The 27,309-nt window shown below is 43.3% G+C and overlaps 1 protein-coding gene across 1 annotated transcript in view; it reads right to left on the bottom strand.

Annotated features, from left to right (window-relative positions):
- The window catches only part of EPHA10 (EPH receptor A10), a 978,906-nt gene extending 954,983 nt beyond the window's left edge, over positions 1 to 23,923 (bottom strand). Inside the window, exon 1 of the mRNA XM_063954339.1 lies at positions 23,762 to 23,923. Within this exon, the coding sequence (XP_063810409.1) occupies positions 23,762 to 23,831 (70 nt within the window). The 5' untranslated portion in view covers positions 23,832 to 23,923. The remainder of the gene's footprint in view (positions 1 to 23,761) is intronic.
- Positions 23,924 to 27,309: the final 3,386 nt, after the last annotated feature.

Raw genomic sequence — 27,309 nt, 5'->3', positions numbered from 1 at the left:
CTATTTTTTTTGAAGTGCCATCCTGCCTGACACTGCAGTGCCACTCCTAGATGGGCCAGGTGTTTGTGTCGGCCACTTGTGTCGCTTAGCTTAGCCATCCAGCGACCTTGGTGCACCTATTTTTTTCTTTGCATCATGTGCTGTTTGGGGACTATTTTTTTGAAGGTCCATCCTGTCTGACAGTGCAGTGCCACTCCTAGATGGGCCAGGTGTTTGTGTCGGCCACTTGGGTCGCTTAGCTTAGTCACACAGCTACCTCATTGCGCCTCTTTTTTTCTTTGCATCATGTGCTGTTTGGGGACTATTTTTTTGAAGTGCCATCCTGTCTGACACTGCAGTGCCACTCCTAGATGGGCCAGGTGTTTGTGTCGGCCACTTGGGTCGCTTAGCTAAGTCATACAGCGACCTCGGTGTAAATTTTAGGACTAAAAATAATATTCAGAGGTGTGAGGTGTTCAGAATAGACTGAAAATGATTGTAAATTATGGTTATTGAGGTTAATAATACTATGGGATCAAAATGACCCCCAAATTCTATGATTTAAGCTGTTTTTGAGGTTTTTTTGTAAAAAAACACCCGAATCCAAAACACACCCGAATCCGACAAAAAATTCAGGGAGGTTTTGCCAGAACGCGTCCGAATCCAAAACACGGCCGTGGAACCGAATCCAAAACCAAAACACAAAATCCGAAAAATGTCCGGTGCACATCACTAAAAGCAATATTGTCAGGGAAAGAGTAAGCCTTCTAGGGGCCCAGGGCACTTAAGACAGGGGTCCTTCTATTGTCAGCACCTCTGTTTGTGTGCCTTCCCCCCCACCCCCCGCACCTTCATCAGACTGCAGCATACGTCCTGCAGCGGGGTAGACCATGAAGCCTCCTCCGGTGCATGGCCTCACTGGGCGCTAGCCAAAGCTCCAGCCTAGCGCATCCCAGCTGTCACCCAGTAACATACCTCCCAACTTTTGAAGTCCTCTAATCGGGAGGGGGCGTGGCCTTGGGTGGGAGTGGCATTGCCTAGCAGCAAAACCCTGGTTACATCATGTTGGGGCGTGCCCAATGCTTCTCAAGAAGCTGGGAAGCCCCCAGGCTCACCTCCCTGTACTGTTTTGATGCTGTACATGTGGAATAACGACAGTTGGGGTGACATATAGTAATGCACATTTCGCAGAATGAGAAATGCATGTATTCTGCAGTACAGACTGCAAAAACTAGGTGCAAAGAAATGCTAATTTATGTACAATTCAGATTCAGGCCCATTATTTTCATCGCAAGTACTGAGGAATAATTAAGAAAACTTAAGGGTTCAAGAAAGTATGCTCCCTAGCCCATAACAAATAAGTCAGTTTCTGTCATTTTTCTAACATGAGTGGGATATTAGAGATGAGCGGGTTCGGTTCCTCGAAATCCGAACCCCCCCGAACTTCAGCCTTTTTACACGGGTCCGAGGCAGACTCGGATCTTCCCGCCTTGCTCGGCTAACCCGAGCGCGCCCGAACGTCATCATCCCGCTGTCGGATTCTCGCGAGGCTCATATTCTATCGCGAGACTCGGATTCTATATAAGGAGCCGCGCGTCGCCGCCATTTTCACACGTGCATTGAGATTGATAGGGAGAGGACGTGGCTGGCGTCCTCTCCGTTTAGATAGAGAGTGAGACACTTGATTTACTAGTAATTTAATTTTAGTAATTTTGGGGAGCATTAGGAGTACTCAGAGAGTGCAGAGATTTGCTGATAGTTATAGTAGTGACCACCAGTTTTATTTATTATTTAAAATCCGTTCTCTGCCTGAAAAAAAAAGATACACAGTCACATACCATATCTGTGCTCAGCCTCAGTGTGCTGCATGATAATATCATCTATGTATATCTGACTGTGCTGAGTGCTCACTGCTCACACAGCTTAATTGTGGGGGAGACTGGGGAGCAGTTATAGCAGGAGTACATAACAGTGCACACTTTTGCTGCCAGTGTGACTGACCAGTGACCACCAGTATATTGTCTGCCTGAAAAAGTTAAACACTAGTGTGGTGTTTTTTTTTTTTATTCTATAAACACATTCTGCTGACAGACAGTGTCCAGCAGGTCCGTCATTCATTATATTATAATATATACCTGCAGTAGTGATATATATATATTTTTTATATCATTATCATCCAGTCTATACTAGCAGACGCAGTACGGTAGTCCACGGCTGTAGCTACCTCTGTGTCGGCAGTGCTCGTCCATAATTGTATACCTACCTGTGGTGGGTTTTTTTTTCTATCTTCTTCATACTAGTAGTTTAGGAGTCTGCTGCTGACAGTGTCCAGCAGGTCCGTCATTATATAATATATACCTGTCCTGCAGTAGTGATATATATATTTTTTTTATATCATTATCATCCAGTCTATACTAGCAGACGCAGTACGGTAGTCCACGGCTGTAGCTACCTCTGTGTCGGCAGTGCTCGTCCATAATTGTATACCTACCTGTGGTGGGTTTTTTTTTCTATCTTCTTCATACTAGTAGTTTAGGAGTCTGCTGCTGACAGTGTCCAGCAGGTCCGTCATTATATAATATATACCTGTCCTGCAGTAGTGATATATATATTTTTTATATCATTATCATCCAGTCTATACTAGCAGACGCAGTACGCTAGTCCACGGCAGTAGCTACCTCTGTGTCGGCAGTGCTCGTCCATAATTGTATACCTACCTGTGGTGGTTTTTTTTTTCTATCTTCTTCATACTAGTAGTTTAGGAGTCTGCTGCTGACAGTGTCCAGCAGGTCCGTCATTATATAATATATACCTGTCCTGCAGTAGTGATATATATATATTTTTTATATCATTATCATCCAGTCTATACTAGCAGACGCAGTACGGTAGTCCACGGCTGTAGCTACCTCTGTGTCGGCAGTGCTCGTCCATAATTGTATACCTACCTGTGGTGGGTTTTTTTTTCTATCTTCTTCATACTAGTAGTTTAGGAGTCTGCTGCTGACAGTGTCCAGCAGGTCCGTCATTATATAATATATACCTGTCCTGCAGTAGTGATATATATATATATTTTATATCATTATCATCCAGTCTATACTAGCAGACACAGTACGGTAGTCCACGGCTGTAGCTACCTCTGTGTCGGCAGTGCTCGTCCATAATTGTATACCTACCTGTGGTGGTTTTTTTTTTTCTATCTTCTTCATACTAGTAGTTTAGGAGTCTGCTGCTGACAGTGTCCAGCAGGTCCGTCATTATATAATATATACCTGTCCTGCAGTAGTGATATATATATATATATTTTATATCATTATCATCCAGTCTATACTAGCAGACGCAGTACGGTAGTCCACGGCTGTAGCTACCTCTGTGTCAGCAGTGCTCGTCCATAATTGTATACCTACCTGTGGTGGGTTTTTTTTTTCTATCTTCTTCATACTAGTAGTTTAGGAGTCTGCTGCTGACAGTGTCCAGCAGGTCCGTCATTATATAATATATACCTGTCCTGCAGTAGTGATATATATATATATTTTATATCATTATCATCCAGTCTATACTAGCAGACGCAGTACGGTAGTCCACGGCTGTAGCTACCTCTGTGTCGGCAGTGCTCGTCCATAATTGTATACCTACCTGTGGTGGGTTTTTTTTTTCTATCTTCTTCATACTAGTAGTTTAGGAGTCTGCTGCTGACAGTGTCCAGCAGGTCCGTCATTATATAATATATACCTGTCCTGCAGTAGTGATATATATACATTTTTTATATCATTATCATCCAGTCTATACTAGCAGACGCAGTACGGTAGTCCACGGCTGTAGCTACCTCTGTGTCGGCAGTGCTCGTCCATAATTGTATACCTACCTGTGGTGGGGTTTTTTTTTCTATCTTCTTCATACTAGTAGTTTAGGAGTCTGCCGCTGACAGTGTCAAGCAGGTCCGTCATTATATAATATATACCTGTCCTGCAGTAGTGATATATATATATTTTTTATATCATTATCATCCAGTCTATACTAGCAGACGCAGTACGGTAGTCCACGGCTGTAGCTACCTCTGTGTCGGCAGTGCTCGTCCATAATTGTATACCTACCTGTGGTGGTTTTTTTTTTCTATCTTCTTCATACTAGTAGTTTAGGAGTCTGCTGCTGACAGTGTCCAGCAGGTCCGTCATTATATAATATATACCTGTCCTGCAGTAGTGATATATATATTTTTTTTATATCATTATCATCCAGTCTATACTAGCAGACGCAGTACGGTAGTCCACGGCTGTAGCTACCTCTGTGTCGGCAGTGCTCGTCCATAATTGTACACCTACCTGTGGTGGGTTTTTTTTTTTCTATCTTCTTCATACTAGTAGTTTAGGAGTCTGCTGCTGAGAGTGTCCAGCAGGTCCGTCATTATATAATATATACCTGTCCTGCAGTAGTGATATATATATATTTTTTATATCATTATCATCCAGTCTATACTAGCAGACGCAGTACGGTAGTCCACGGCTGTAGCTACCTCTGTGTCGGCAGTGCTCGTCCATAATTGTATACCTACCTGTGGTGGTTTTTTTTTTTTCTATCTTCTTCATACTAGTAGTTTAGGAGTCTGCTGCTGACAGTGTCCAGCAGGTCCGTCATTATATAATATATACCTGTCCTGCAGTAGTGATATATATATTTTTTTTATATCATTATCATCCAGTCTATACTAGCAGACGCAGTACGGTAGTCCACGGCTGTAGCTACCTCTGTGTCGGCAGTGCTCGTCCATAATTGTATACCTACCTGTGGTGGGGTTTTTTTTTCTATATTCTTCATACTAGTAGTTTAGGAGTCTGCTGCTGACAGTGTCCAGCAGGTCCGTCATTATATAATATATACCTGTCCTGCAGTAGTGATATATATATATTTTTTATATCATTATCATCCAGTCTATACTAGCAGACGCAGTACGGTAGTCCACGGCTGTAGCTACCTCTGTGTCGGCAGTCACTCGTCATCCATAAGTATACTAGTATCCATCCATCTCCATTGTTTACCTGAGGTGCCTTTTAGTTGTGCCTATTAAAATATGGAGAACAAAAATGTTGAGGTTCCAAAAATAGGGAAAGATCAAGATCGACTTCCACCTCGTGCTGAAGCTGCTGCCACTAGTCATGGCCGAGACGATGAAATGCCATCAACGTCGTCTGCCAAGGCCGATGCCCAATGTCATAGTACAGAGCATGTAAAATCCAAAACACCAAATATCAGTAAAAAAAGGACTCAAAAATCTAAAATAAAATCGTCGGAGGAGAAGCGTAAACTTGCCAATATTCCATTTACCACACGGAGTGGCAAGGAACGGCTGAGGCCCTGGCCTATGTTCATGGCTAGTGGTTCAGCTTCACATGAGGATGGAAGCACTCAGCCTCTCGCTAGAAAAATGAAAAGACTTAAGCTGGCAAAAGCACAGCAAAGAACTGTGCGTTCTTCGAAATCACAAATCCACAAGGAGAGTCCAATTGTGTCGGTTGTGATGCCTGACCTTCCCAACACTGGACGTGAAGAGCATGCGCCTTCCACCATTTGCACGCCCCCTGCAAGTGCTGGAAGGAGCACCCGCAGTCTAGTTCCTGATAGTCAGATTGAAGATGTCAGTGTTGAAGTACACCAGGATGAGGAGGATATGGGTGTTGCTGGCGCTGGGGAGGAAATTGACCAGGAGGATTCTGATGGTGAGGTGGTTTGTTTAAGTCAGGCACCCGGGGAGACACCTGTTGTCCGTGGGAGGAATATGGCCATTGACATGCCTGGTGAAAATACCAAAAAAATCAGCTCTTCGGTGTGGAAGAATTTCAACAGAAATGCGGACAACATTTGTCAAGCCATGTGTTGCCTTTGTCAAGCTGTAATAAGTAGGGGAAAGGACGTTAACCACCTCGGAACATCCTCCCTTATACGTCACCTGCAGCGCATTCATCATAAGTCAGTGACAAGTTCAAAAACTTTGGGCGACAGCAGAAGCAGTCCACTGACCAGTAAATCCCTTCCTCTTGTAACCAAGCTCACGCAAACCACCCCACCAACTCCCTCAGTGTCAATTTCCTCCTTCCCCAGGAATGCCAATAGTCCTGCAGGCCATGTCACTGGCAATTCTGACGAGTCCTCTCCTGCCTGGGATTCCTCCGATGCATCCTTGCGTGTAACGCCTACTGCTGCTGGCGCTGCTGTTGTTGCTGCTGGGAGTCGATGGTCATCCCAGAGGGGAAGTCGTAAGACCACTTTTACTACTTCCACCAAGCAATTGACTGTCCAACAGTCCTTTGCGAGGAAGATGAAATATCACAGCAGTCATCCTGCTGCAAAGCGGATAACTGAGGCCTTGGCATCCTGGGCGGTGAGAAACGTGGTTCCGGTATCCATCATTACTGCAGAGCCAACTATAGACTTGTTTGAGGTACTGTGTCCCCGGTACCAAATACCATCTAGGTTCCATTTCTCTAGGCAGGCGATACCGAAAATGTACACAGACCTCAGAAAAAGACTCACCAGTGTGCTAAAAAATGCAGTTGTACCCAATGTCCACTTAACCACGGACATGTGGACAAGTGGAGCAGGGCAGACTCAGGACTATATGACTGTGACAGCCCACTGGGTAGATGTATGGACTCCCGCCGCAAGAACAGCAGCGGCGGCACCAGTAGCAGCATCTCGCAAACGCCAACTCTTTCCTAGGCAGGCTACGCTTTGTATCACCGCTTTCCAGAATACGCACACAGCTAAAAACCTCTTACGGCAACTGAGGAAGATCATCGCAGAATGGCTTACCCCAATTGGACTCTCCTGTGGATTTGTGGCATCGGACAACGCCAGCAATATTGTGTGTGCATTAAATATGGGCAAATTCCAGCACGTCCCATGTTTTGCACATACCTTGAATTTGGTGGTGCAGAATTATTTAAAAAACGAGAGGGGCGTGCAAGAGATGCTGTCGGTGGCCAGTGAATTGCGGGACACTTTCGGCGTACAGGCACCACGTACAGAAGACTGGAGCACCACCAAAAACGCCTGAACCTGCCCTGCCATCATCTGAAACAAGAAGTGGTAACGAGGTGGAATTTAACCCTCTATATGCTTCAGAGGTTGGAGGAGCAGCAAAAGGCCATTCAAGCCTATACAACTGAGCACGATATAGGAGGTGGAATGCACCTGTCTCAAGCGCAGTGGAGAATGATTTCAACGTTGTGCAAGGTTCTGCAACCTTTTGAACTTGCCACACGTGAAGTCAGTTCAGACACTGCCAGCCTGAGTCAGGTCATTCCCCTCATCAGGCTTTTGCAAAAGAAGCTGGAGACATTGAAGGAGGAGCTAACACAGAACGATTCCGCTAGGCATGTGGGACTTGTGGATGGAGCCCTTAATTCGCTTAACAAGGATTCACGGGTGGTCAATCTGTTGAAATCAGAGCACTACATTTTGGCCACCGTGCTCGATCCTAGATTTAAAACCTACCTTGGATCTCTCTTTCCGGCAGACACAAGTCTGCAGGGGTTCAAAGAACTGCTGGTGAGAAAATTGTCAAGTCAAGCGGAACGCGACCTGTCAACATCTCCTCCTTCACATTCTCCCGCAACTGGGGGTGCGAGGAAAAGGCTCAGAATTCCGAGCCCACCCGCTGGCGGTGATGCAGGGCAGTCTGGAGTGACTGCTGATGCTGACATCTGGTCCGGACTGAAGTTCCTGCCAACGATTACGGACATGTCGTCTACTGTCACTGCATATGATTCTCTCCCCATTGAAAGAATGGTGGAGGATTATATGAGTGACCGCATCCAAGTAGGCACGTCAGACAGTCCGTACGTATACTGGCAGGAAAAAGAGGCAATTTGGAGGCCCTTGCACAAACTGTCTTTATTCTACCTAGGTTGCCCTCCCACAAGTGTGTACTCCGAAAGAGTGTTTAGTGCCGCCGCTCACCTTGTCAGCAATCGGCGTACGAGGTTACTTCCAGAAAATGTGGAGAAGATGATGTTCATTAAAATGAATTATAATCAATTCCTCCATGGAGACATTCACCAGCAGCAATTGCCTCCACAAAGTACACAGGGAGCTGTGATGGTGGATTCCAGTGGGGACGAATTGATAATCTGTGAGGAGGGGGATGTACACGGTGATGAATCGGAGGATGATGATGAGGTGGACATCTTGCCTCTGTAGAGCCAGTTTGTGCAAGGAGAGATTAATTGCTTCTTTTTTGGTGGGGGTCCAAACCAACCCGTCATTTCAGTCACAGTCGCGTGGCAGACCCTGTCACTGAAATGATGGGTTGGTTAAAGTGTGCATGTCCTGTTTATACAACATAAGGGTGGGTGGGAGGGCCCAAGGACAATTCCATCTTGCACCTCTTTTTTCTTTCATTTTTCTTTGCGTCATGTGCTGTTTGGGGAGTGTTTTTTGGAAGGGCCAGCCTGCGTGACACTGCAGTGCCACTCCTAGATGGGCCAGGTGTTTGTGTCGGCCACTAGGGTCGCTGAGCTTAGTCACACAGCTACCTCATTGCGCCTCTTTTTTTTCTCCTTTGCGTCATGTGCTGTTTGGGGAGTATTTTTTGGAAGGGCCATCCTGCCTGACACTGCAGTGCCACTCCTAGATGGGCCAGGTGTTTGTGTCGGCCACTTGGGTCGCTGAGCTTAGTCACACAGCTACCTCATTACGCCTCTTTTTTTCTTTGCGTCATGTGCTGTTTGGGGAGTGTTTTTTGGAAGGGCCATCCTGCGTGACACTGCAGTGCCACTCCTAGATGGGCCAGGTGTTTGTGTCGGCCACTAGGGTCGCTGAGCTTACTCACACAGCTACCTCATTGCGCCTCTTTTTTTCTTTGCGTAATGTGCTGTTTGGGGAGTGTTTTTTGGAAGGGCCATCCTGCCTGACACTGCAGTGCCACTCCTAGATGGGCCAGGTGTTTATGTCGGCCACTTGGGTCGCTGAGCTTAGTCACACAGCTACCTCATTGCGCCTCTTTTTTTCTTTGCGTCATGTGCTGTTTGGGGAGTGTTTTTTGGAAGGGCCATTCTGCGTGACACTACAGTGCCACTCCTAGATGGGCCAGGTGTTTGTGTCGGCCACTAGGGTCGCTTAGCTTACTCACACAGCTACCTCATTGCGCCTCTTTTTTTCTTTGCGTCATGTGCTGTTTGGGGAGTGTTTTTTTGAAGGGCCATCCTGCGTGACACTGCAGTGCCACTCCTAGATGGGCCAGGTGTTTGTGTCGGCCACTAGGGTCACTGAGCTTACTCACACAGCTACCTTATTGCGCCTCTTTTTTTCTTTGCGTAATGTGCTGTTTGGGGAGTGTTTTCTGGAAGGGCCATCCTGCCTGACACTGCAGTGCCACTCCTAGATGGGCCAGGTGTTTGTGTCGGCCACTTGGGTCGCTGAGCTTAGTCACACAGCTACCTCATTGCGCCTCTTTTTTTCTTTGCGTCATGTGCTGTTTGGGGAGTGTTTTTTGGAAGGGCCATTCTGCGTGACACTGCAGTGACACTCCTAGATGGGCCAGGTGTTTGTGTCGGCCACTAGGGTCGCTTAGCTTACTCACACAGCTACCTCATTGCGCCTCTTTTTTTCTTTGCGTCATGTGCTGTTTGGGGAGTGTTTTTTTGAAGGGCCATCCTGCGTGACACTGCAGTGCCACTCCTAGATGGGCCAGGTGTTTGTGTCGGCCACTAGGGTCGCTGAGCTTACTCACACAGCTACCTCATTGCGCCTCTTTTTTTCTTTGCGTCATGTGCTGTTTGGGGAGTGTTTTTTGGAAGGGCCATCCTGCCTGACACTGCAGTGCCACTCCTAGATGGGCCAGGTGTTTGTGTCGGCCACTTGGGTCGCTGAGCTTAGTCACACAGCTACCTCATTGCGCCTCTTTTTTTCTTTGCGTCATGTGCTGTTTGGGGAGTGTTTTTTTGAAGGGCCATCCTGCGTGACACTGCAGTGCCACTCCTAGATGGGCCAGGTGTTTGTGTCGGCCACTAGGGTCGCTTAGCTTACTCACACAGCTACCTCATTGCGCCTCTTTTTTTCTTTGCGTCATGTGCTGTTTGGGGAGTGTTTTTTTGAAGGGCCATCCTGCGTGACACTGCAGTGTCACTCCTAGATGGGCCAGGTGTTTGTGTCGGCCACTAGGGTCGCTGAGCTTACTCACACAGCTACCTCATTGCGCCTCTTTTTTTCTTTGCGTCATGTGCTGTTTGGGGAGTGTTTTTTGGAAGGGCCATCCTGCCTGACACTGCAGTGCCACTCCTAGATGGGCCAGGTGTTTGTGTCGGCCACTAGGGTCGCTGAGCTTAGTCACACAGCTACCTCATTGCGCCTCTTTTTTTTCTTCTTTGCGTCATGTGCTGTTTGGGGAGTATTTTTTGGAAGGGCCATCCTGCCTGACACTGCAGTGCCACTCCTAGATGGGCCAGGTGTTTGTGTCGGCCACTTGGGTCGCTGAGCTTAGTCACACAGCTACCTCATTGCGCCTCTTTTTTTCTTTGCGTCATGTGCTGTTTGGGGAGTGTTTTTTGGAAGGGCCATCCTGCGTGACACTGCAATGCCACTCCTAGATGGGCCAGGTGTTTGTGTCGGCCACTTGGGTCGCTGAGCTCAGTCATCCAGCGACCTCGGTGCAAATTTTAGGACTAAAAATAATATTGTGAGGTGTGAGGTGTTCAGAATAGACTGAAAATGAGTGGAAATTATGGTTATTGAGGTTAATAATACTTTGGGATCAAAATGACCCCCAAATTCTATTATTTAAGCTGTTTTTTAGGGTTTTTTGAAAAAAACACCCGAATCCAAAACACACCCGAATCCGACAAAAAAAATTCGGTGAGGTTTTGCCAAAACGCGTTCGAACCCAAAACACGGCCGCGGAACCGAACCCAAAACCAAAACACAAAACCCGAAAAATTTCCGGTGCACATCTCTATGGGATATGAGCAACTTTCAGCGTCAGCTAAAGTGCACGTGTGCTTACTGTTGTGTGATGTCCAAAAGTGAAGGTATCAGGATATCTACCCATTGGCCAGGATGGGGGCACTGTCAGGCGGAGCCACCTGTGGCCAATAAGTAGAATCTCGATGGCATTATATGGTGTGCCCACTTGGCAGTGCCTGACCCGGAAACTCCCACAGCAGCCATTGTTACTGGTGCCAGTGTTCGGCACAGCATCAAAGTGAAGAAACTCAAAATAAACAAATGCTTCCGATAGTCCTTCATGCCAGGAGCTCCTGGCAGCAAGAGCTGTTGGGTGCTGTAGTTTATTTTGAGTTTGGAACGCTGTAGTGTGGTGCTGGACAATAGGGCATGTTCTGCAGCAGTGTAGTCAAGGGGTGGAGTCAAGCCCAGGCAGCCAGAAAGCAGCAGCATTGGATACAGAACAGATCTGTAAGGTAAAGTGCACTGGAGAGGGGAGTCAGGGACAGGTTAAGTTTAATTATCATTTTGTGGTCATATTAATTACTATGTGGGCATAATGTGTAAGGGACTGTTGTGTGGCATAATGTGTAAGGGGCACTATTACTAATCTGTGGCATAATGTGTAAGGGGCACTGTTGTCTGGACATGCCCCATCCCTACTGGACCTTGCTCTTTTTTGGCATATGTACAAGCCTTCCCTCTTTTTAAATATTGGGGGAAGGAGGGAGGCAACAGTCCCTTACTTTGCCTGGGATGCTTGGACCCCTAGATACACCCCTGTCACATCATTCAGAAGACAATAAAACAATAAGGGTGACAATCATGACACTTTAAAACAAGGATAAGCAACCTATATTTGCAGGCGGCATTGGCATCCCTTCTGAAGATTAAATTACATCATGCAGTTAATATTCATCTAGCTCATGTGAATTAACTAGAAATGATGGCATATACAAATGTTAATGCACATGGATACACAAGTCAGCAGACAGGTAAGAGTAAAAAAAAAAAAGTAGCTCCACTAACTGGGACAGTGATAACCGTAAATTCATAAATTAATGAGTTGCATGTGTTGCTGCTTATTTGTGCTACTATGTGTTGCTCTATTGCAGTCCAGGCCCACTCAGCAGTTATCTCCAGCTACTCATCCTCTGCAAAAGGGAGGAGAGGAGAGAGTGAGAGTGTCAGGAGCAGGTTGATAGCTGGATGGCTGAGGCAGAGACTTGCTGGTAGCCTGGAAGTGTGAGGATGGGTCACAGTGGAGTCGGGCCAGGTAGCATAATCAGCGGCTGCAGCTAATTGGACTTCCAGCCACCAACAGTGCCTTGTAATAGAAGGCTGTTTCTTTTAGAGACATACTTTGCAGCTGCTGCCGTGGGCCCCCTTAGAGAGGTGGTCCTGGGGGTACTCATCCCCTGTATCCCCCTCCCTTAATCCAGCTCTGAATACTGTTATTACATTCATAGCTTGTATTACCCATAACCACTTGTGTTGTTAATGGCAAAGCCCTTGCAGCACATATAAAAAAAATTGATTTTATGTTTTGGTACAAGATATCTAACTGAACATCAGATGGTAGGGAATGAACATTAATGGGGCACTTCCCAGGTCAGCAATGCTCTGCAGACTTACATTTTACATGTAGGCCGTAGTAGTGTTTGGACATTAGGGGGAACCTTCTGCACCTACCAGGTATATCTGATGAGGGAAACTGCACTTTTATGCTAGTTTTAATTTAGATCCTCAGTCACACAAACAGATATTCAGAGAATTTGCACAAAGGCACTCCCCAATCAGAGATTGTACACCTTGTTGGAAAAATAGATGGAAGGATATATATATTTTCCATAATACACTGTACAATCACAGTGGGGGTTTACTGTAGCCTTCATACTGTCATTCCTAAATCTCCTTAAAGGCTTAGTGATCACTATATATGAAAGATAACCAGGCCAGTAAGTATTTCATCCAAATAGCATTAATCTAGATGCTATGAGTGCAATGCCTGTTCTCCTATGTACAGTATCACTGTACTGCTGGAATGAGCAATGACCACATTTACATGGCAATGGGGTCACATTAACCCACCAACTTCAGGCCCATTATAAGATCATTTCATGATATTACTCTACCTATCTCTAGCATGCTTTGTACCATATGCTGCATTGATCTGGAAGGCTGTAGGGACACTATTGTATATAAGTTTATGGACATTTCTACCCACTAATTAACTACAGCACATTTTTTTCTAATAAAACATACAGATGTCTTGTGAAACGCGTAAAATTCACTGGTGTTATTGAAGTGTTGGGAAAGAGCTATGTCATTTGATCTAATAAATATTTTACCATGTGCATAGGTGTCAGAACAAGGTGGTCAAGGGGTGAAATATTTGAGGGTACCAGTCAATGTTTCTATGCCAAGACATTTGGGTACACAACAATTGTATCTTCCCACCTCCATTTCTGTCAGTTATTTTAGTTCATTGATTTATGGTTATTTCATGTCAGTTATTACTGTTCATTAAAGTTTTCATTCAAATCCATGCAGTGAAAGGCCCAAAACAGACTCCCTGTGTCAAAGTTATTCCCAGTGAACACCAACATGAGGTCCGAATGGAACTGCATCCCCCTGGTATGTCTTCTGGGATTCAATGTTACTACTTTCTGAAGATTTATTTCAAATCAATCAAGTGGAATGCCCAGAACAGGTTTCCTGGGTCACAGTTCTGCACGGCACATTCTGCCATGAGGTCCAACTGACCCCAACCCCCTAGTATGTCTTCGGAGGTGCAATGTTTCCACTCTTTTTTTTCCAAACCCATCCAGTGACAGGACTAGAACAGGCTCCCTGGGTCAAAGTTCTGTCCAGCATACACCAATAGGAGGTCCGACTGGGACTCCAACACCCCTAGTATGTCTTCTGGGATCCAATGTTACCACTCTGTGAAGTTTTCTTTAAATCCATACAGTGGGAGGCCTAGATCAGGCTCTCAGGGTCAAAGTTCTGCCCTGCACATTCCTCCCTGATATCCGACGGGACCCTAACCCGCCTAAAACCTGGCCAGGATCCAACTGGACCACCTCACATTGGTTTCATCCCAATTGATGCAGGGGTGTCTGAATGCATAACAGGACAAACAAACAGACCAATGAATTTTATATATATCAGATATATAGCCCTGGCCCCGAAAAGGGGTGAATTTTTTAGCTTAAGCCATGCCAGTATTTTAAATTGTATAATGAAGGGTATGTGGACCCAGATCTTATGAAGAACAAATATATATACATATTTTCACATAAATATATATATCTGTCCAATTCAAACTTCTCCCACTCACTTACAAAGCACTCACCCACTCCTCTCCCACTTACATCTCTGACCTTACCTCCCTTTTCTCTCCCAACCGTCCTCTTCGCTCTTCTAATGTACACTGACTCTCATGTCTTCTGATTACTTCCTCCCATTCCTACCTCCAAGATTTTTTACATGCTGCTACCTTACTCTAGAATTCTCTACCTCTCCCCCTCAGACTCTCCACCTCTCTACAGAACTTCAAACGGGCTCATAAGACCCACTTCTATACCAAACCCAGCCAAAACTCATCCTAACCCTCTGTCCCACGCTCGGTCTACCCCATCTGTGTCACCCCTGTCTTGTTTGCCCCTCCCCTTTAGAATGTAAGCTCTCATGAGTAGGGCCCTCTTCCCTCATGTGCTTATCCTTTTCTTACTTTAATAATCCTCAACTGACCAAATCCTACAGTTTTCGGCCACCTTGATACTTATCTTAAGGGCCACATACATTAGAGTGATTATGCCCGATTTCAGCCCAATTCGGTCATTCGGGATGATATATTGGGTGAAATCGGGCATTTTGGCTGTGTATCCGATCCGATCTGATGCGCGGCCCCGTGAGCATCGGTTCTACTCCTCTAGGTTGTTAGTGCTGCACTCGTGATATGTCAGTTCCCGCAGGCATGGCTGGGATCGCATACGATATATCGCATGCAAAATGTATCAAATCATTTGGAATCATATGGAAGCTCCCGGGATAGTTCAAGGGAAATCGCCTCCGACTTCAGCCTCAGACATATCGTTCTAGTGTATGGGGCCCTTAAGTGTCGTCTACTGATGTAGTTATGCTTAGTTACCCTGTACTTGTCCTATATTGTCTTCAACTGGTTTTCCTGTTTTAATTATGTACATATGTACTCTGTAATTGGGCGCTGCGGAACCCTTGTAGCGCCATATAAATTAATAATAATAATAATAAAAAGTAGGTAGTGTCCAGCTGGCCCTGAGGGGTTGACATTCAGCAATTTAGGGGCGCCAAAATGAAATTATATATTGGCCACCCCAACCTAAAAATGCTGTGGCACCCCTGATCACCATGTGAACACAGTAACTACCTAGTGAAGGACTCTAATTTATCATAATTTACCCTAATAGGAGTATATTGTTACCAAAAGAGAACTTTGTATAGATGTTAAATTTGCGCCCAGGAGAATCAATTCTTTGCATTACCATCTGCCTATGAGAGGTTTCTGGACTCCTCTCTAATTCTCAAAGTAGCAGAATATATTGCCATCTAGACTCTGAAGTGGTGTACTGTAGATCACACCTTCCCAATTTCAATAAAAATCTTACAATATATTAGTTCTGAGTAAATAGTTTGTTTCCTATACAAGTTCTCCTTTTTTATTTTTTTATTTGGAATGCAAAAAAAAAAAAATCAACAAAAATGACTTTAAATGTCCCTGTCAATGTTCCACTCAATAATTATTAAACATGACATTTGTAACTTAGAGCATGTAAGTAAAGCCTTCCAGGCCTCTTTTTTGGCTTGTGCATATTTTATTTTATAACGAAAGCCCAGAAGGAATATTTCAGTTCTTTAAACAAGTCAGGACAGTTTAGGGTTGTAAATGTAGTCACAAAGAAGATCTGCAATTTATCTTTCTATCTAACAATAAAATAGAAGCTGGGTGAAATATTACTGTAGAGGTTTGTAAATAGCCCATGTCTCATTTTTCTCTCTGAAGTTATTCGCTGAACCTCTTACAATGACTGTCACGGTGGAGATGAGAACAGACAGCACAATGTAATGTGCTGCGGAGTTTATAAAGAAATAAAGCAAGAGAGAGAATGTAATAGCTTGATTTACATTCTAGGCAAACAAAGACAGCCAGTTCTCCAGGGTATTATACCACAGACAGTAAATATATATCAAAATACAGCATGACCCTTTAAGCAAGGTCCACCCATTACCTCATGAAAGTGTGTACTGTATGATCTCACCCATTGCTGTCTAGGGCTGTCAATATCTGTTACTATCTTATGCCCTCTGTTGTATTGTGTCTCTGATGCTATAAATTTCTCCACATACAGTTAGTGTAATATAAAAATAAGTGAAACAGCAGTTTTAAACCATAAAACAACTCTTATGGTAAGAAGCGGCTGCTAGTTTATTAGCTAAAAATGTTATTGCTTTTTATATAATATATAAACAGCTGGCATTTAATTAATGTGAAACTGACAAATAGTTTTTGGGGAAAAAATGTAGCTAACATGGACATACCCACTCAATCTATGGATGCACCGTTACCAGTGGCGTATCTAGAATGGGTGCAAGATGTGTGGTGCACCGGCTGATGATGTCCTGTGTGGGCGCCGGTTGTTGGTCCCGGTGGCGGGAATTTTTATTGTGGAGAGGAGTAAATAAGGTTGGTGTTTTTTTATTTGTATGTCCTTTCCTGATGACGAGATAATAAATCTCAAAATGTTGAAGCGCTGTGTGTGTAACTTTTGTCCGAGTGCCGCCTGGCTACATTTCTACAATGGATCTCGTGCATGGGGAGACCTAGGAAGGCACTGGCGTTCTTCTCACTATTACTGGAGTGCTGCCTACCGTTGACTTTTGCATATATTTGTATACATATATATATATATTTTTTTTTTATTATTATTATTATTATTTTTTATTATTATTATTATTTTTTTTGTGCTGCTTATCTACTAGTCTGAAATTAATTTATGCATCTGATAATCTCTTCAAAGTTTTGTTATGCATAAACTTTCTACGATCTATATCTGGCAACCTATTGATCACTGTGTTATACAAGCTGACGTATACAAGTGAACAGGTGAATATGAGGCTGACAGGGGACAATAGATCGATAATAAGGTATGAACCTTGATATATAAATCAAACTCCTCTGACTACACTTCAGAATTATTCCATTAATGCATGATATTATATCACAGACCATAGCACAAGAACGCCACTCTATGCAAAAGTTTAACTCGGATCCAAAGAAATCAAACAAGTTGACAAAAAAAAAAACACTGAAATCTGATTAAACAAAACATTTTTGTTGGACAACAAGTTCTCAAAATAAATGAACTATCCATACAGAAAATCAGAGAGTCCCTTTAATTGTAACCCCCTGAGCCATCCATAGCTAACAAAAGAGCTTTATTATCGAGTAATAGATGGCATGTAGTTTAGTATACTGCAGGAAAAGCAAGCATAATAGGGGGATTATGACTGTAGAGGAAACAGTCTTAGACATAGAGACATGGTACAATGTGTCTTGTATAAGAATCCCAATGACATATGGATGCACTGCTGGTATGATTGGATGCACTTGATTAACAGCATTGTTCATATAGTTTGTTTAATTTACTATACTTTTATGAGTGCCTTGAAAACACACCAGGGTCCATATGTAATAGGGTCTGTGTTTTCCGGAGTTGCGGGTTGCTGGATGATCTCTGTCTTTTTTTTAAAGTGACAATTATTTACAAGGCATGGTTTTGCCTTTTAAATAATGGCCCCTTTAAAAAAATGTCAGAGATAGTCCAGCAACCCGCACCATATTACATATGCCCCCTGGTGTCATAACACCACAAACACTCTGCATTATTGACAACTGGATGCATATACTGATGTTGCTCTTGTAATCTTGTTTCTGCATCAATTTGTAATAAACTATACAGGGATTAATCACATTAGAAGATATTTATCCAATCCTTCAGTGTCCGGTAATAAACTTCCTTAGCCCACAGTAACCACTCATGCTTGTGAGGAGTCGAAAGTGTTTGTGCTAACTTAACTCCACAAATCCGTGAGGTGTGGCCACACCCCCTCCAAAAAGGCAAATGGCATGACATGCTACAAAGGTAGATGCCCCAGATCCCTGCTCGACAACCACCAACAAGCCTGGTCCCAAGTAATCAATTCCTACACCTTCGCCGAGCCCCTGTCTATAGTCTGACTGTTGCACTGCACAAAGTATGTCAGCATCCATGGGGCATTTAGGGGGACATTTACTAAGCAGTGATAAGAGCGGAGAAGTGAGCCAGTGGAGAAGTTGCCCCATCAACCAATCAGCAGCTCTGTATAATTTTATAGTATGCAAATTATAGATGTTAATTCAGTACTGATTGGTTGCCATGGGCACTTCTCCACTGGCTGACTTCTCCGCTCTAATCACTGCTTAGTAAATGTCCCCCTACTAATTAAATATCTACTTACAACAACAGGAACATGAAATATCTGTACTACCCTGCAATCATCATAGCCACCGAAATACTTTTCTCTGCTGCTCATCCTCCATCTGACTTGCACACCGGCATGTTCTGTCACTACTTAAATCTTTAATTTAAACATCTTGGGTCTGATGCAGATTTGGAAGTAAATCAATGTTTATTAATCAAGAGAAGCATGCACAAAAAAATGTGGATATTCGCTCCATAAGTAGAGATGTACACAGCTGGATATGCTGTACCAGGTTTACTATTAGTCATCACCATCAACAGTACAGGCTAGCACCTGCTCTAACCCAGCTGCAGAAGATATGCCTCCAAATAGGCGTATATTCATTTACAGCCAACAAGCAAAGTAGAAGATTGGAGGAACAACCATAAAATAAAATTCACACATTCAACCAAAGAGGAAGAACAAGTACCTGACAGAATGTAAATAGTAAATACAGGGTGAGGCAAGATATACCTCCCAGATTTTAAAGCTTAACAAAAAGACATGGCAAATGCTATTCACAATTTTAGTACATCATCTAAGAATGCATGGAATACAGTTTATTTTCAATTGGTTTTGAATAGGATATCGTCCAGATGGTGGCCTTCATTCGTGATACACATTTTTAGTCGATTTCTGAAGCTTCGCATCACTCGGCCGGACATTTCCGGCGTTATCACTGCAATTTTGTGACAAAGCTCACTTTCATTTGTCTGACTACATTAATAATTTAAAAAAATGTCATTACTGGGCGGAAAACAATCCTCATCAGCTTCATGAAAGGCCTCTACACAGCCAAGGGGGGCATCTGACAGCTTTGGTCTACAAACATCTACCAAGAACCATTAATGGACTCAAAACTGCTATACGCCAAAAAATGATGATATCATACTCAAAACCAATTGAAAATAAACTTTATTCCATGCACATTTAGATTATGCACTAAAAATGATTAGCATTTACCATGCCTTTTTTGTTAACCTTTAAAATCTGTGAAGTTTTTTGCCTCACCCTGTAGTTGCTGGCAACATTGGACAAGCATACTGTATCTATAGTATGCGTCTCTCCCAGACAATGCTAGAATGAACAGACAGGTAATCTGAACCCCTGTCACTCTCTCCCAGACATGATCTCCTTTATATTAGCAGTTACAGTAACATTTTCCATTATCAACTCAGTATTCCTATTTTGCAGTATAATCTAAATTGTCTATAGTATATCACATAAACAAAGCGGCACCAATGCCTTTCTTCATACAGTAATATTTAACCCTCGTTGCAGTGTCATCATGGTTATCATGGGCAGAGGAGGATTATAACACTGCATATATATCATTTCATTGGTATAGTAATTCTACATTGATACAGTAATATGGCTTACTGTAAGACACAGATCACAGAGAGTAACAAGAAAGCTACTGAAATATCTGTAATATAGATAGAAAGACAGACAGATAGATAGTCTGTAATATAGATAGAAAGACAGATAGATGGATAGATAGATAGATAGATAGATAGATAGATAGATAGATAGATAGATAGATAGATAGATAGATAGATAGATAGATAGACAGTATAAACTATAGAAGGTTATATATGTCTACATTTTTATAACAGATGCATTTTAGGGAGATATTAGAGGTGAGCTATGTATTATGGCCAACTGTAACCATTAGATAAATTCACACAAGAGGGAGCTGTTTATTAAAATCATGAAATTCACAGCAAAGCATAGCTCAGATGCATTGGCAAGAGCATCACAGGTGTAACAATGGGAAATTGCCTTTTATATTCACAGTGCGCAATATGAACAAGAGAATGTTTTATAGATAGAACACATCAGATGTGTGCAGCATCTCTGTAGCATGTGTAGACCAATATATATACATTTATATATATACATACATACATACTGTATAAAAAGAGAATATGATTTCAGGTTGTTGAGCAATGGTGACAGTACTGTTTATCAAGAGAACCCTGATTAGTTGGCTAACAAGTAATCTTAGTTTTATTTACCATTATTTTGTAGACAGAGAAAAACAAAATTTTCTTTGTCTGCAAAATATGAACATAAATGAATGTCAATAAAGCAAATATAACAGCTACAGCATATTAAGCACTTTGGGCAGTGTGATAAGAAATTAAGAAGCGTTTAAATCTATATAGGCATAAAGCCCAAGGTATATTTGTTGAATGTTTTTTATTGTATGTAAGGAATAAGATTTACATTACAACATTAGAGTTTGGGAATTAAAATAATTAATGATATTCTTATTTATGTACTATTTAAGTGTAATTATTATTACAAAGTTACTTATTTTATACCTTTAATAAATTATGCACCAAGCATCATGTATGTCACATATCAGTGTCTATTTACTGGAGCAAAATTAAAAGTATGCTGTATTTTCTGAGATTACCTTTTTCCACGGTGTGCCATATACTATAGCGTTGGATAATTTATATTAAAGCAAAATTCTTTATAATACCATGTGTGGTTATATGATAGATAAATGTATACTTCTCCTTATTTTCTTGCAGTCTAAATCCTCTGGATTTTATAATATACTGTAAACATTTTCCTTAATACATTCTATCTTTTGCTTAACCTTTTAAAAAAATATCACTAATATTAAATTCTTTACTCCTGACCAATGTCTCAGTCTTTTGCAAATACTGCCCATTACTTATTAATGCCTATAAACTACACATTGTACTTTCTGACCACAAGACTTAACACTGCACATCATGTAACTACAGTACCTTCAATCTCTGATTCCATCTAAGGGGTCTATTTACTAAACCTTGGCTGAAGATAAAGTTGACAGATATAAAATACCAACCAATCGGTTCCTAACTGACATGCCACAGGCTGTGCTTTAAAAATGGCAGTTAGGAGCTGATTGGCTGGTACTTTATCTCCATCCGAGGCTTAGTAAATAGACCTCTAAGTCTTTTATACCAAGCTCAGAAATACCTCTTCTTTGAACCATTTATATCTACTAAACACTTATACCTAAGTTGTTCTCTCTAATCTCTCTGTAAATCTGGCTTCTCTACTTCTCAAAATTAATCTTACACTTTTAAATCTGGACAGAAATGACCTTTTTTTAAAGAAGAGTGTTTACTTATTAATTACTCACCTACTCTATGTACAGAAACAGTGGTTTCAAGTATTGCACTCTACCTTGTTGTACATGAATTTACGTTATCACTGTGTGTCATTGCACTTAATTGCAAGCTCTTCAGGAAAAAATGTACATAAAATATCTCCTCCACTTGCCTGTCTTACCAAGTCTATATAGTTTTGAAACTACTGTACTAAATGATTGTTATGACAGTAGTTGAATCCATTCATTCTCAGACCCTGCCATAAGGTCGAATGTGTAAACACAATTTCAATTGTGATAGTAGTTAAGCTAACGATTAAACTTTGAAAACATGACTGAACTTAAAATATTCTATGAACACATCAACAATATAATAGTATGCCTACGCAAATATGTTTCTTTCCTTTTGCATGTACAGTATATCTATGAGAGACAGACAGACAGACAGACAGACAGACAGACAGACAGACAGATAGATAGATAGCCAAGAACATATATTTGTATCTTAAACTACAAGTTTACAATAAAGCTTCTCCAAATGACAATATTTACAGAATACCAGAAACATGCATGTCACACATGTCACACAATGTGCTCCACACCAGCTGGTGCATCCAATGTCACAACAAATCAACAAAACTCACAGCTTCATTAGCATTATTTTCATAAAAATCTCGCCGCTCAGCATTTTTTTTATATACTGTTCATATATATATATATATATATATATATATATATATATATAACAATTTATGGTGAGTGCAAAGCTCTCAATAAAGTTTAATGAACAACTGCTGAAATGTTTCTGCACATAAGAGCATTTTACTGTGTCTTTTACTGAACAGAATTTTGAGGTTATTTTTTCATGCAACTGTTTGCCACAAGGATACTGCATGTGCTGCCTTTTGTCACCAGGAAGTAATTATGCCATCTTGTGCCAATAGTCAAGAGCTAGATACAGTAAATAGCTGTCATTGTTGAGATATACAGTTTCCCTGCTGGCTTGCTCTGTTAAGATACTAAGAAAGAGTCCAGTCAATTAGAAATCATTCATGCACCATTGAGCAATGATTTTCCATACTGCTGTGAAACTCAGCGCTAGGATCCTTAATATCTTGCATAAATATAGCCATTGTTTCACAACTCCTCCATTACCACCCCCTTTACATTAAGATTTGCCAGATAGTGTACACCCGAAACAGTAGACCTCACTACAGGTACAATTAACCTGTGCACCACCACAGGCATCAATATAGACTGCCCAACACTGAAAGAAAAGGTCAGCTGCAGGCATCACTGGACAGGCATACACATGCTTACCCTACTAATTTAGAATAGCAATAAAATATATATATATATATATATATATATATATATATATATATATATATATTGATTAAAATCATTAAGTATGTATTGCTTTGCATGTGTTTAAGGAAATGAATGCAGTGTGCATAATATTAGATTTCAGTTCAGATGCAAACTGTGAAAACATTTTAAGGATAATATTAGTAATCAGACAGCACATGTAACCTGAGTCATTGGCTGTATGAATGGCACCATGTAATTAACTGAAACTAGTGACATTAATATCATTTTAACACTGCAGAGTAAATGGCATTAATGGTACATTGCAAAGAATGAAACCCAGTGCTTTCACAAATAAAATGTTATTAACAGAAGCAGTCAATGAACATAGTCAATTATACCATGAATACTATATTGATTTTAGTATACTTTATGCTAAGTCAAAAGGCAAAAAGAATCCCAATGGCCAAGATAAATGACAAAAAAAAAAAAAAATACATATACAATAAATGATGATCTTGCGTCCGCTATCAAATAGCTAATCAATAGTTGGTGATTTGGCTAAAACTTGTTTCCTTATAGTATATAGAAATATATATGCATAGGTATTATTGCAAAACCTCAAGTTAATAAACTTAATAGTTCTCTGTCTGGATAATTCTAGCAATATCTATCTAATTATTTAATGTATCCATCTATCTACTTCATGCTGCATATGCATTTGTATACACAAGTAAATTCACAAAGACACATCTATCACTTCATGCGCTCTGACCACAAATGTGTCTCATCCAGGGCACAGGTACAGTAAACCAGTATATCGTGCGTATTCCACCTTCTCATTCATTCCTGAGGAAGCTGAGCCGTGCGCCCGGCAGTACGTACCTTGCTCTGCAGAGAGGTGCCGGGGCAGAGTGAGGCAGACCAGGCAGGTGAGGGTGCTGCACAGCCCCATGCTGTGTGTGCTGTACTGATGCCCAGAGATGCTGATGCTGATGCTGATACTGCCGTTGTTGCTGCTGCTCGTAGCTCCCAGTTCTAACTCAGGCTGCTCCATAATAGGAATATGAGGGCGGAGCAGAGCCCAGGGCACAGGCCAATAGGAGCGGGCCAGGGGAGGGCGCCCACACGTGTTGGGTATCTATGAGAAAGGAATCGCAGCGGAGGCTGCTGTCGGGTGAGCGGAGATTTTGTACACATTAGGCGCTGCATGAGATGAGAGGATGCTCGTAGGATTGTCAGTATCACTACTGCATTGTCTGACGCTGCAGTCAGTGACTGTGTGTAGAGAATAGCTGCCTGTCTGACATGAGATGAATTGGAATGATGTTATGAATAATTACGTTTTTCTGTCTATAAAGACTTCCACTGTGGAAGCGATAGGGTACGAAGTGTGAGCTTTTACTGTATATAACTTGGGTATGAAGGGAAGAGAAATGGGGAAGTGCTCAACACAGACTCTATCAATGGAGCCAGGGCCGTTTCTAGCCAATTTGGCTCCCAGTGCGAGATTTAAAAATGCGCCCCCCCCCCTTCACATAAGAAACCCCCCCCCCCAGCTCCCGGCAAGGGGGTGTGACCTCGTCAAAATGGGCGTGGCTTTGTTAGGATGGGCATGGCCTCATCTGATCTCATCATCACGGCCACCACAGGATAAAAAACAAAAAAGTCCTCATTTTATACATTACAGCAGGCAAGTGTCCCCATTTTACACAGCACGGTAGGCAAGTGACCCCATTTTACACATTGCGGCAGGCACGTGCCCCCATTTTACACATTGCGGCAGGAAAGTGTCCCCATTTTACACATTGCGGCAGGCACGTGTCCCCATTTTACACATTGCGGCAGGCACGTGCCCCCATTTTACACAGTACAACAGGCAAGTGTCCCCATTTTACACATTGCGGCAGGCACGTGCCCCCATTTTACACAGTACAGCAGGCAAGTGTCCCCATTTTACACATTGCGGCAGGTACATGCCCCAATTTTACACAGTGCGGCAGGAAAGTGTCCCCATTTTACACATTGCGGCAGGAAAGTGTCCCCATTTTACACATTGGGGCAGGCACGTGCCCCCATTTTACACAGCATGGCAGGCAAGTTACCCCATTTTACACATTGTGGCAGGCACGTGCCCCCATTTTACACATTCCGGCAGGCAAGTGTCCCCATTTTACACATTACGGTAGGCAAGTGTCCCCATTTTACACAGCATGGCAGGCAAGTGTCCCCATTCTACACATTGCGGCAGGCACGTGCCCCCATTTTACACAGTACAACAGGCAAGTGTCCCCATTTTACACATTGCGGCAGGCACGTGCCCCCATTTTACACAGTACGGCAGGCAAGTGTCCCCATTTTACACATTGCGGCAGGAAAGTGTCCCCATTTTACACATTGCGGCAGGAAAGTGTCCCCATTTTACACATTGCTGCAGGCACGTGCCCCCATTTTACACATTCCGGCAGGCAAGTGTCCTTATTTTACACATTATGGCAGGCAAGTGGCCCCATTTTACACATTGCGGTAGGCACATGCCCCCATTTTACATAGTACAACAGGCAAGTGTCCCCATTTTACACATTACGGTAGGCAAGTGTCCCCATTTTACACAGCATGGCAGGCAAGTGTCCCCATTCTACACATTGCGGCAGGCACGTGCCCCCATTTTACACAGTACAACAGGCAAGTGTCCCCATTTTACACATTGCGGCAGGAAAGTGTCCCCATTTTACACATTGCGGCAGGCACGTGCCCCCATTTTACACAGTACAACAGGCAAGTGTCCCCATTTTACACATTGCGGCAGGCACGTGCCCCCATTTTACACAGTACGGCAGGCAAGTGTCCCCATTTTACACATTGCGGCAGGAAAGTGTCCCCATTTTACACATTGCGGCAGGAAAGTGTCCCCATTTTACACATTGCTGCAGGCACGTGCCCCCATTTTACACAGCATGGGAGGCAAGTGACCCCATTTTACACATTGCGGCAGGCACGTGCCCCCATTTTACACATTCCGGCAGGCAAGTGTCCTTATTTTACACATTATGGCAGGCAAGTGGCCCCATTTTACACATTGCGGTAGGCACATGCCCCCATTTTACATAGTACAACAGGCAAGTGTCCCCATTTTACACATTCCGGCAGACAGGTGTCCCCATTTCTCTGACGTCCTAGTGGATGCTGGGAACTCCATAAGGACCATGGGGAATAGACGGGCTCCGCAGGAGACTGGGCACTCTAAAAGAAAGATTAGGTACTATCTGGTGTGCACTGGCTCCTCCCTCTATGCCCCTCCTCCAGACCTCAGTTAGATTTCTGTGCCCGGCCGAGCTGGATGCACACTAGGGGCTCTCCTGAGCTCCTAGAAAGAAAGTATATGTTAGGTTTTTTATTTTACAGTGAGACCTGCTGGCAACAGGCTCACTGCAACGAGGGACTAAGGGGAGAAGAAGCGAACCTACCTGCTTGCAGCTAGCTTGGGCTTCTTAGGCTACTGGACACCATTAGCTCCAGAGGGATCGACCGCAGGACCCGTCCTTGGTGTTCGTTCCCGGAGCCGCGCCGCCGTCCCCTTACAGAGCCAGAAGCATGAAGATGGTCCGGAAAATCGGCGGCAGAAGACTTCAGTCTTCACCAAGGTAGCGCACAGCACTGCAGCTGTGCGCCATTGCTCCTCATACACACTTCACACTCCGGTCACTGAGGGTGCAGGGCGCTGGGGGGGGGGCGCCCTGAGCAGCAATAAAAACACCTTGGCTGGCAAAATAATCACAATATATAGCCCCAGAGGCTATATATGTGATAATTACCCCTGCCAGAATCCATAAAAAAGCGGGAGAAAAGTCAGCGAAAAAGGGGCGGAGCTATCTCCCTCGGCACACTGGCGCCATTTTCTCTTCACAGTGTAACTGGAAGACAGCTCCCCAGGCTCTCCCCTGTAGTTTTCAGGCTCAAAGGGTTAAAAAGAGAGGGGGGGCACTAAATTTAGGCGCAATATTGTTTATACAAGCAGCTATTGGGGAAAATTCACTCAGTGATAGTGTTTATCCCTACATTATATAGCGCTCTGGTGTGTGCTGGCATACTCTCTCTCTGTCTCCCCAAAGGGCTGTGTGGGGTCCTGTCCTCAGTCAGAGCATTCCCTGTGTGTGTGCGGTGTGTCGGTACGGCTGTGTCGACATGTTTGATGAGGAGGCTTATGTGGAGGCGGAGCAGATGCCGATAAATGGGATGTCGCCCCCTGTGGGCCGACACCAGAGTGGATGGATAGGTGGAAGGTATTAACCGACAGTGTCAACTCCTTACATAAAAGGCTGGATGACGTAACAGCTATGGGACAGCCGGCTTCTCAGCCCGCGCCTGCCCAGGCGTCTCAAAGGCCATCAGGGGCTCAAAAACGCCCGCTCCCTCAGATGGCAGACACAGAT

This window comes from Pseudophryne corroboree, chromosome 2, assembly GCF_028390025.1.
Source record: "Pseudophryne corroboree isolate aPseCor3 chromosome 2, aPseCor3.hap2, whole genome shotgun sequence".
NCBI lineage: Eukaryota > Metazoa > Chordata > Amphibia > Anura > Myobatrachidae > Pseudophryne > Pseudophryne corroboree.
This window is presented reverse-complemented; position numbering and strand designations above follow the sequence as displayed.